At 49.9% G+C, this 12,063-nt stretch overlaps 1 protein-coding gene across 1 annotated transcript in view; it reads right to left on the reverse strand.

The window, feature by feature from the left end:
• REXO1 (RNA exonuclease 1 homolog) overlaps positions 1-11,305 on the reverse strand; it is a 32,156-nt gene extending 20,851 nt beyond the window's left edge. Inside the window, exons 1-3 of the mRNA XM_035119245.2 lie at positions 11,008-11,305; positions 2,195-3,867; positions 183-287 (exon numbers count right to left, since the gene is read on the reverse strand). Coding sequence (XP_034975136.2) covers positions 183-287; positions 2,195-3,867; positions 11,008-11,203 — 1,974 coding nt within the window. The 5' untranslated portion in view covers positions 11,204-11,305. The remainder of the gene's footprint in view (positions 1-182; positions 288-2,194; positions 3,868-11,007) is intronic.
• Positions 11,306-12,063: the final 758 nt, after the last annotated feature.

The raw sequence follows: 12,063 nt of genomic DNA on the forward strand, positions 1-12,063 counted from the left end.
ATTGTGGCAAATTTATGCTACGCTTTAACTTTTCGTGGTTGGGATTTTTGGGGGGTGGGGGGTGGGGAGGAAGTGAGGCTTATATTTAGGCTAATACGGTAACCCTGGCAGCAATCTTTGGGCATGATCCAGCTGCTGCTGGGGTTTTCTGACACTCTCTCTCTCCCCTGCTATCCACTTACGTTCCCTGGCTTCATCGCGTGGGAGATCCTCCGCTTCTGTCCAGGAAAGAGCGTGGTTAGACAGTCTTCTGCCGGCTTTTCCTCGGCCCCTTCCTCTTTTGACGGCTGGCGGGGGCGGGGGGGGGGGGGGAGAGAGGCAGGGGATAAAAAGAGAGAGGGTTAACCAAAGGGAGCGACGACAGACCACCGTTTGCATACTTTGGTGGGAAGGGGGGGGGGAGAGCCTCGCCCTACAGTAACGGGAACCGCAAAACAGAAGCGAAAGCAAAACAAAGCAGATTTGTGGGGAGGGAAGTCACTTCGCAGAAGCCCTCGCGTGACAAACTGGAAGCTGCTTTCTCAGAAAGCCCTGCGGGGCAGAACGGTGCTTGCCTTGCAGTCTTCTGGCTGCAGCTGCAGTCGTTCGTCAGCGACGGAAGGTGAGATATCCGAGGCCCTCTTAGATTCTGGCTCCCATCGCGGTCAGAGGCGATGGGAGCTGTGATCCAGAAACACCTGATCACACACAGTGTTCGGAATCTAACGTGCCGAAGAAGAGGCATTCGCCGCTCTGAGGAGAGAATGTGCCTTCTTGAACCGGGGTTTCCCAAACCGGGGTCTCCGGCTGTTTTTGGACTACAGTTCCCATCATCCCTGAGCAAGGGGTCCTGCTAGCTAGGGGTGATGGGAGTTGTAGTCCCAAAACAGCCGGAGAACAAAGTTTGGGAAACCCTGTTCTAAACAGAGGCATCCTCCCTCTTCTTGTAAGCAGTAGGGAATGCTACTTCTTGGATTAAGGATGGCGGACCTCCGGGAGCCTTCCGGTTCCTGCTGGACTACAACTCCCAGCAGCCCCACCAACCAAGAGTGAGGGACAGTGGGAGTCCAGCAAAAATCTGGAAGGCCTCACAAGTTCCCTGTCCTCGTTTTCTAGCATGCTCAGTAGGGTGGATAAAAAGCAATGATATTTTTAAAAAATCGGATTTTTGAAAATTTAAACCGGATTTTTTTTAAAATCAAGATTTTTTTTATTTTTTTAAATAAAATGCTTTGGGGGGGGGATATTTCTAAAGATTATCCATTTAAGTTAAGTCCACAGGCTATTCATCAGGAAATATGGATTTGTTTTAAGTTTTTCATGCGTGCTAAAACTCAGTCTAAGTTTTTATTATTATTCTTGATTAACCACATGGATAACAAACATGGATACATATGCTATAATGTTATTGTTTTAGTTAAATAAATTGTTTTGGATAAATAAATTGGATGCATATGCTATAATGTTATTGTTTTAGTTAAATAAATTGTTATTAAGGAAATGATTGTTCTTCTCCTTCCAAAAAAGTACAGCAGAAAAGTTGTCCAAATATAAACAGTTAACTTATTAAACCTCGCCATAATTTCGTAATTATCAGTCTGTATTTCTAATAGTATAACCAAAACGGTAATTTTTGATGTAACTGTGAAAACGACTGAAAATTTATTATTCCAAAAATGAAACCTTCATCTGGTTGCAAATATTAAGATTATACCAGCAAGAATGTGTCTTTCTGTTAAAAAAGAGAGATTTAAACCAAGTTTTACTGACTAGTGATTTAAATTGTGATTTAAATCAAATCCACCCTGATGCTCAGTGCTACTGAGTTACTTTTATTTGTGTGATAGATCGCCCTTAGTCTCGAAAAGGCTGTGGGTGGTTCAGGCAGTAGAGCACGAGACTCTTAATCCCAGGGTCATGGGTTCGAGTCCCACCTTGGCCGAAGGATTCCTGCATTGCAGCGGGGTTCGGCTAGGTGACCCTGGTGACCCCTTCCAACTCTAAAAATTATATGATTCCGACTCTACGAAAGGGTCCGAGCAAATAGATGTTGGCCACAGGAACACCTCCCGTTTTTACGTTTTGCTCGGAATAGCTAAACTCAAAAGAACTGCTAAGGGGCTGTGACCCCCCCCCCAGCGCCCTCACCTGGGATAAGTTGGAATGGAGCCAGAGGGGCTTTACTTCCCAACCTACCTACCCCCAAACCTCTTACCTGCTTCCCCAGCCTGCCTTTGTCTTCCGTCTTGACGTCGGTCGATTCGTTAAAAATCCGAAGACACTCCTCCATGGGGTCGGACTCGAAGTCCACGTCCCTCTCCAGCACCGAATAGTCAAGCTCATCGGAAGAAGAGGACGAGGAGGAAGGAGGAGGAGGAGGAGCTTTGGGCACCTTAGGGCGCTTCATCACCCCATTGTCCCGGGGTGGAGGGAAGCAGCAGCTGTCGTCTTGGTCCGAATCCGAGCTCACATCCCGGAAGGCCACGGGGTGAGGCTGCCCTGCTTGCCCTTCATCCCCGCTCTCATCCCCGAAGAGGTCGGCGTGGCTCAGAGCCCGCCGTTTCGCCTTGCACTTGGCTCCGGGGCTCTCCTTGGGATCCTTCGAGATGGGCCGCTTCCCCTGCTTGTCTTTGCGTTCGGCCTGCGAAGCCTCGGTGGTCTTGGGTCTCAAGCCCCCAGGGGGATTCAGCTTGCCGTCTTTCTTCACGCTGCCCACTGTCTTTGCTCTGGGTCCTTGCGTGACCTTCTTGCACGTGCCAGAGCTCCCTGCTTTCGCAGCCTTGGGGTGCTCGTCCTGCTTCCTCGAGCGCCCGTCGGCGTGGGGCTTGCCGTGCTTCTCCTTGCTCCTCTCTCCATTTCTGCGCTGAGCCTTCGCTTCCGCCTTCTCCTTGTCTGCAACCTTGCCACGCTCCCTCTTGCCGTCCGCTGCGTTGCCGCCGACGGCCTTATCTTTCAGCTTATCCTTCGGGCCTCGCTTCCCCACGCTCATGTCCCTTTTGGGGGACGCCTTGGTGAACTTTTCACCCTCCTCCGGCGAGTCCTTGACGCTGCTCTCGATGTCCTCCATATCGTACTGCACCGCCGTCTCCTTCATGTGCCGAGAACGGGAATCGGCCCGCGGGGACCCCTTTCCCCCGTCTGCCGGCTTGCTTCCCAGACCCCCTTTCAGTTTCAAAGGGAAGACAGGAGCCACTTCGCGCTCCTCTTCCGAGTCGGAGAACCTGGCGTCCGGCTCAGGGCCGCTCCCTGCGTCGCAGTGCTTCTTGGGAAAAGGCGAATACCCCTCCTCGGGGTCGGCCTCCCTTTTCCTCTTGGCCCCTCTCTGCTCCTTGGCTTTGCTCAGGAGCCGGGCGGAGTAGTTCGAAAGAGGGTCGTACTCCAAGTCCGTGGACGGCTTGGAGTTGTCGAGGGTGTATTTGCTCTTGGCAACTGTGCAACTGTACTTCTTGGGCTGGGTGACCACTGTGGGCACGTACTCCAGTGAGCTGCCCTTGCCTTTCGCTTTGTCGAAGGAATCCAAGGTGTACTTGGTGGAGCGGCTCGGAGTGGCCACTGCAAGGGGGGTGGGATTGTAGTCGGCACTGCCACCCGGGCTGTAGCCCCCGGGGTTATATTCCAAGGGAGTGAAGGACTTGGGTGCTGCTGACCCAGAGGGCTTGGAGACGAGCGAAGGGGGCTCAGAAGAGCCATACTCCTTCGCCGTCCCCAAGAGCTCCTCGTACTTCTTCTGCTCGCGCTCGACTTCATTCTTGACGGCCTCGATGGCCTTGTTGACCAGCTCAAGCTCCAGGATGCCAGGAGCTGCCTCGGCGATCTCTTCCAAGGAGCCATTCCGGCTCTGCGACACGGGCTTGGGAAGCTCGGGGTTGTAAGGGTCATAGCCGCACCCTGCAGGGGGGGGGGAGAGAGAGAGAGAAAGGGAAAAGTTACGACTTAGCTTCTCTTTGAGAATTCCCATCTAATTTTAAAAATACAGTGGTGCCTCGCTTAACGAATGCCCTGCTTAACGAAATTTCCGCTCAACGAAAGGTTTTTTCTAGTGGAGGTTGCCTCGCTAGACGAATTTGTTTTATGAAAAATTCGTCTAGCGAATTGCGGTTTCCCATAGGAATGCATTGAAATTAAATTAATGCGTTCTTATGGGCAAAAAAAATTCCAAAAATATTCAATGCATTCCTATGGGATTCGCTAGACGATTTTTTCGTTATAAGAAAAGACCTGTGGAACGAATTAAATTCGTCTAGCGAATCCCATAGGGATGCATTGAATATTTTTTTGAATTTCCCCCCCCATAGGAACGCATTAATTGAATTTCAATGCATTCCTATGGGAAACCACGATGGGAAAAGATTGAGGGCACTAGGAGAAGGGGACGACAGAGGACGAGATGGTTGGACAGTGTTCTCGAAGCTACGAACATGAGTTTGACCAAACTGTGGGAGGCAGTGGAAGACAGGAGTGCCTGGCGTGGTCTGGTCCATGGGGTCACGAAGAGTCGGACACGACTAAACAACAACAACAACAACAGCGAGGCACCACTGTAAAACATAAAATCCACCAGGCTGCATCAGCGATGCATCAACAGTTGGCCTGGCAAGGACCCAGTGATAGAAACTCAAGATATATATCAGCTACGTGCCAAATGGCTCCTTAAACAAAGTTTATAGTGTCATTTTGGGACTAGACGGCTCAAAAGTCAGACAGACTATGATAGATTCTCATCTTGCTAGTTCAGAGGCCAACCCTGAGCTAGTTTAAGAGCTCTGAGAACTTTAAGAAGGAAAGTCCCTTGACCCAGGGACAGTCCACATATATATTGGCCTATTCCTGCCTTTTTCTTAATGGTAAAAGGTAAAGGGACCCCTGACAGTTAAGTCCAGTCACGAACGACTCTGGGGTTGCGGTGCTCATCCCGCTTTATAGGCCAAGGGAGCCAGCGATTGTCCGCAGACAGTTTTTCCGGGTCATGTGGCAAGCATGACTAAGCTGGCAAAACCAGAGCAGCGCACGGAAACACCGTTTTCCTTCCCACCGGAGCAGTACCTAATTATCTACTTGCACTTGACGTGCTTTCAAACTGCTAGGTTGGCAGGAGCAGGGCCCGAGCAACGGGAGCTCACCCCGTCACGGGGATTCGAACCGCTGACCTTCCGACCGGCAAGCCCTAGGCTCTGTGGTTTAGACCACAGAAGCACCCGCTTCCCTTCTTAATGGTGACACGGACCATTCATAATGTAGGAATATTCCACACAACTGTGAGGAGGGAGGAAGCGAAGACAAGCGACAACAATTCAGTATAGCGTCGTTCCCTGCTCCTGATCAGGCTGCACAGAAGAAGCATTTTGCTTCCTGAATTTCATTCCGATGGTGCAGATAAAATATAACTGACAGAATTCTACAGGATGGGGCATTAGTGTGTGAAAAAAGTCAAGATCCAATGATCCCCAGGCATGCACCTCCAAAAGGTGGAGATATCAGGCGTCATCCTGGGGCCAAGGCATCTTCACTTGGTCGCAAGTGGCCAATAGCAGGGTTCAAAATTAGCCTGGAGCCTGGCGAATTTCAAACACTGCCGGAGAGTGACTGCTGCCAAGCCAGTACAGATTATGTATCTTTTAATTTTAAAAAGCAGAGCGTGAACACATTTTTTATTGGTTTTTCAGAGCATATAGTACAGATGGCATTGGACCAGAGGGCAAGAGTTCTGGCAGGATATTACCGATGTCAAAAGTAAAATGAAAAATAAAAGATGGCAAGCCTGTGGGGAGGGGGTGCTGTGTTTTAACTGATGGTATGCAAACTGCTCCAGGATTCTCTAAGACACGTTGCGTGGAAGGCAATGAAGTAATCAGCAGCCGAGACGCCAGTCAGGCCTATCTCTCTGCTGGGCAACCCTCACACTCCCGCGCTAGAGAAAAGGGCGAAGATTGCTTCAAAGGTTTTAGGGGCAGACCAGAGCCCAGCTACTCCCCCCCATTTTGTGGGGACTGTTGCTAGTTGGAAATAACCGGCGTGCCTTAGCTAGGCAGGCATAATCTCGGAGAAAAAGGGACCAAAAGGAAGAAACTGAAGTACCACCTTACCTTAACCGAACTGGAAGTGGTGGGGAAAGGCTTTTCAGAACAGGCCCCAATTGCCCAATACAAAGACTTCTAGGAAAAGAACTATTGCCTAAGAAGGCTCTGTTTTTAATCAGTTTCTTAAGCCGGTCGCCTGAAGAGCAGAGATAAGCCCACTTTTGGTGAAACTTGCTTACAGAAGCCACCCCAAAAATGAAGAGATATAAATCTCCCGCCACCACAAGCCACTCCGGCCAAACTTGTGGAGTCAACCTATTCCTGGAAACGGCTCTTCGTCAAGAACTAAGAGAAACGTCAAATGCGTTTGACGTTTTGAAAAAGAGTGTCTTTGGCAGGGTAGTGCCGATGATCTCCCCACGCCGCCGCCATGCTGCCTTTTAGAGGTTTCCGGGCTCCAGCCCACAGCCGCAGGTTCCCCATCTCTGATCTCCTGGAACTGCAGTGCGGAAGGGGTCCCCCAGGGGCCATCTAGCCCAACCCCCTGCAATGGCAGGATCACAGCTGAAGCATTCATGACGGACAGCTTAAAAACCTCCAACCTTCCGACGCAGTCCGTTCCACACTTAAGTGGCTCTTGCCGCCAAAAAGATCGTCCTAAAGTTTCGTCGGAATCTCCTTTCTTGACCACCAGAGCGTCAGGAAACAAGCTAAGAAGACTTGGACTCCCAACTCCCATCATCCCACATGGCCAATGGTCAGGAATTGTGGGACTTGTAGTCTAGCAACATTTGGGGGGGGCAGTGTTGGCCAGCGCTGAATCTTGCAAACTGGGGGGCGGGGACCAGTACCATCATAAGTTGCAGCAGTTCAGGAAACATTACTGAAAAATGGAACTGAAAGGCTATTTTGACCCCCGCCCCGCTTTACACACAAACAGAGTTTCACCCCTGTGAAATCTGTCTCGAAAGAAAGACAGAAATGAGGCAACGAGTTTCTGGACACCTGCAGTTCAAAGCTTAACCCAACTTATAATTAGCAGGGAGAGACCATCGCGGGCCACGGGTATTTGAAAATTCACCAATCCCCCACAGAACGCTCCGAGTCATTTCAGCACCCTATTTAAGGGCGGATAAAAGCAAAACAAAAATGAAGCTCTTCTTTCTAATGAAGGACATGGAGAACAACGGCTTCGTCCCAGCGAGACGGTGAAACAGATAATTGCACAGGCCGTTTGCTAATTTCCTCTCCCACCTTTCTTCCTGACTTGGGTAATTCAAGGCTGCCTCCTCAGCAGAAGTTAAACGTGCAACCATATACAGATAATTCAGGAAAGATAGCAAGGTGGGAAGAGCACACACTCTCCATGCAAAATAAATTTTAAAAGTGCCAGGTTCAAACCCTGGGTTCTCCAGGGAGGGCTGGAGAAAACAACTCCCGGCCTGAAATCCTGGACAGCGGCTGCCAGTCAGTGTAGACAACACTAAGCTGGATGGCTCAATGGCGTAAGGCACCTTCCGGTATTCATATTTAAACAAGCCATTTCTTTAGGCGAAAGACTGTAGCTCAGTGGGACAGCATGCAGAAGGTTCTGGGTTCAATTCCTGGCATCTCTGGGTAGGGGGGGAAAGCTCCTTTGTGTGAGGCCGGCTGGTATAGGGCAGTATATAAATTTAATACAGTGGTACCTCGGGTTACAAACACTTCAGGTTACAAACGCTTCAGGTTACAAACTCCGCTAACCCAGAAATAGTACCTCAGATTAAGAACTTTGCTTCAGGATGAGAACAGAAATCGTGCTCCGGCGGCACCAGCAGCAGGAGGCCCCATTAGCTAAAGTGGTGCTTCAGGTTAAGAACAGTTTCAGGTTAAGAACGGACCTCCGGAACGAATTAAGTTCTTAACCAGAGGTACCACTGTATTAATAACCCTGGAGGATCTGTCAGTTAGCACACAGACAACAACAGATGAACGGTCTGACCAGGAAGCTTCCTACATAAGCCTTCGAGGAAACAGCAGGATAATACCAGCACATACTTTGCAAGCAATGCTCTGCACACTAAGTTTTCTTCCACATGACTCAAGGACCCTGCAGAGACACGGCTCCCGTCAGAACGAGCTTCCCTGCTCTGATGTTTCGATCTGGTTTAAGGCAGGTTCTCGCGCTCTTAAAAGTAACCCGTCCAAAACCTAATTGAGGGAGGGAGCCATGGAAGAAGAAACCAACAGTTTTAAGACAATTCCTATGCTTTTCTTTCTCTTTGGTTCCCCTTCCAGGCAAAGGGGTTGATTTTTCAATGGTGTTTCGAGCACACACACCTCTCCTCCACCCCCAAAATTTTAACTTTGATTATTCCACTATGTAAGGATCAAAGATCACTTAAGACCCAGGTAAAATGGACCGGGGGGGGGGGGGTAAGAATACTCTTTTCAAGGTATCAAGGGTCCAAGTTGACCCCAACAGAGTGAAAAATTGCACTTCACAATGCAATTGCTACTTAATCCAGCCGTTAAGAGTAGGGAACATTAAACATTCAGTACTTTAAATAAAAACACACCTCCAGGAGATTTAAGTCAGCACTGGATTAATTATCAAATGCAGCCTACCCCCACCAGTTTAAAACCCTCTCTGTGGGCATCTATTTGACCCAATACTCAATTAGCATCCATGGTTGTGTGTGTGTCTATCTATCTATCTATCTATCTATCTATCTATCTATCTATCTATCTATCTATCTATCTACATATTGCACAGGAAAGTTTAGATGAAAACAAATCTATCTATCTATCTATCTATCTATCTATCTATCTATCTATCTATCTATCTATCTACATATTGCACAGGAAAGTTTAGATGAAAACAAAGGATTTCAAGGAATGCTTTACAGGTAAGTAGGGGGGGGGGTTACACAGCCTAAATACAAAATTCACCAGCCCCATTGTAGGCTATTCGCCTGGAAGATAGCATGCCTCACCTCCAGAGAGCGGCCAATAATAGCAATACTTTTTACCTGGCTCCCGAAAGGAAGAACACCAAGGATGGCAGGTTTTAATAATTTAAAAATATATATTTTACCTGGGCTCTCATGCGTTAGCAAGGAACGAAGGTATTTGTTCATGCTTTTCAACTCTTATTTTAATGTCTCCTTTGCAGACGAGGATGTCGGCAGTCATGACTGCCCTAACTCCTGTGGCAGCAGAGATATAGCAGAGGCTGGAGGAAGGCAGCTGGAGGAAACTGGTCACAGGTCCCTGTTTCGCAGAGTCGCATGGCTTTTAAAGAGACACTGCCCGCTTTTAGTTTTCAAAGGCGTTAGGTTCCCTGATGGTTAACTTTCCCACGAGCCACCAGAGACCCCAGTGCAGGTAAAACACGAAGCCCCCCCCCCAATACACAGCTTTTTCAGATTTGGAGATTCGCTAACTGAAAGCATTAAGCTTTTTCATTTGCCAAGGCCAGTGCTTTTTTTCTTTAAAAAAAATGTTTAGGCGTACTCTCATTTTCCTACTCCTATTGAAATATTGCCCCTCAATGAGGCAAAACTTAGATTCACAAAATGTTTAGGGGTATGCGTACCCCTGCGTACTCCCAGAAAAAAAGCACTGGGTACATAGATAAGATAGTAGCGAAAGAACCCCTGAGCATATGCAGAGCACAATAGATGGAAAGATAATGATATATAGATATACAGTACCTAGGGATAGATGGGAGCGCAGGAGCCCCTGAGGATACACAGAGCACAATAAGCAGATGGATAGAAAGATAATGATATATAGATACACCTAATGATAGATAGATAGATAGATAGATAGACAGACAAATGGATGGGAGCGAAAGAACCCCTGAGCATATGCAGAGCACAATAGATGGAAAGATAATGATATATATACAGTACCTAGGGATTGATAGATAGGAGTGTCAGAGCCCCTGAGCATATGCAGAGCACAACAGACAGATGGATGGGAAGATAAGGATAGATATCTAGATATACCTAGTGATAGACAGACTGACAAATAGATGGGAGCGAAAGAGCCCCTGAGCATACGCAGAGCACAATAGATAGGTAGACAGACAAATGGATGGGAGTGCAGGAGCCCTTGAGCATAGGCAGAGTGCCTCCCCCTCCCTCCCCCTCCTCAACCATAGCTGCCAAGTTTTCCCTTTTCTCGCGAGGAAGCCTATTCAGCATAAGGGAATTTTCCTTTTAAAAAGGGAGAACTTGGCAGCTATGTCCTCAACTCGCCCCTGAGCATACGCAGAGCGCTCTATATCTATATGGGAGCGCAAGAGCCCCTGAGCATAGGCAGAGTGCCTCCCCCTCGACTCGCCCCTGAGCATACGCAGAGCACTCTATATCTATTATATCAATATACCTATAGATAGGTATACCTATCTATATACCTATAGATAGGGGTCACGAAGAGTCGGACACGACTAAACAACTAAACAACAACAACATAGATATATGGGAGTGCAGGAGCCCCTGAGCAGAAACAGAGCGCTCTACCTATAGATATATGGGAGCGCGGGAGCCCCTGAGCATAGGCAGAGTGCCTCCCCCTCGACTCGCCCCTGAGCATATGCAGAGCACTATATCTATTATATCTATATACCTATAGATAGGTATACCTATCTATATACCTATATATACCTATAGATAGGGGTCACGAAGAGTCGGACACGACTAAACAACTAAACAACAACAACATAGATATATGGGAGTGCAGGAGCCCCTGAGCATACACAGAGCGCTCTACCTATAGATATATGGGAGCGCGGGAGCCCCTGAGCATACACAGAGCGCTCTACCTATAGATATATGGGAGCGCGGGAGCCCCTGAGCATACACAGAGCGCTCTACCTATAGATATATGGGAGCGCGGGAGCCCCTGAGCATAGGCAGAATGCCTCCCCCTCCCGAGGGCGGGCGTGGCGCCCTCCCCCCTCCCTCTCGACTCGCCCCTGAGCATAGGCAGAGCGCCGCCCCCGCCCCGCTCTCTCCCCAGTCACCTGCTGCCGAGGCGGAGGGCCTCCTGCTGCTCCTGCTGCCGCCTCCTCCTTGGCCTGGCCTGGCTTGGGAGAGCCTGGCCTGGGTCGGCTGGCCGTGCGGAGGCCCCGGCGGGTGCCGGAAGTGGCAGTAGGGCCTCCCGCAGGCGGAGCCGAAGGGGCAGTCGACGCCTCGGAGGAAGCCGCTCGAGCGGAGCATCCCGGCGGGTCATGAGGGGAGAAGGGAAGAGGCCAACCGCCGCTCCGCCTCGGCTCTTTCTTGTTCTGTCAGGCCGCCGCCATCTTGGCTATGGGCAAGGCCGGTGTGTGGGGCTTCCCCGCGCGACACCGCGCCTGCGCCGCGCGGGCCGGAAACCACGCCCTCCCCTCAGACAAGAGAGGAGGAGGAGGAGCTCGAGAGGCAACAACGCGCGTGCGCCCCGGGGAGGGGGCGGCCATCTTGATTGAAGACGCCGTCGGGTTGCAGGGAAAGGAGGGAGGGCAACCACTGCGCATGCTCCTGTATGGAGAACCGTAAAGGGTGGAGTTTCGCTACTAAGGGCAAAAGGCCGAGAGGACGGGGGTTGCTGGGTAAGCACCGCCCTGCAAATATTTCATTTGGGGGGGTGGGGTGAGGTGGAGGTGGATCCTTTGTCTGGGTCTCTATCAGGCATCCCCGATACTTCCTGACAGTAAGAGCTGCTCGACAGTGGAATTTGCTGCCAAGAAGTGTGGTGGAGTCTCCTTCTTTGGAGGTCTTTAAGCAGAGGCTTGACAGCCATATGTCAAGAATGCTTTGACGGTGTTTCCTGCTTGGCAGGGGGTTGGACTGGATGGCCCTTGTGGTCTCTTCCAACTCTATGATTCTATGATCCCCAAACTGCGGCCCTCCAGATGTTTTGGCCTACAGCTCCCATGATCCCTAGCTAAGAGGACCAGTGGTCAGGGATGATGGGAATTGTAGTCCAAAACATCTGGAGGGCCGAAGTTTGGGGGTGCCTGCTCTGGGCATCTCTTTCAGCCCTACAGTGAAGTTACTGCTTGGGGTTGCATTTGGGACCTTCTGCATGCAAGGGAGAT

Source organism: Zootoca vivipara, chromosome 6 (genome assembly GCF_963506605.1).
Source record: "Zootoca vivipara chromosome 6, rZooViv1.1, whole genome shotgun sequence".
In the NCBI taxonomy this organism is placed as follows: Eukaryota; Metazoa; Chordata; class Lepidosauria; order Squamata; family Lacertidae; genus Zootoca; species Zootoca vivipara.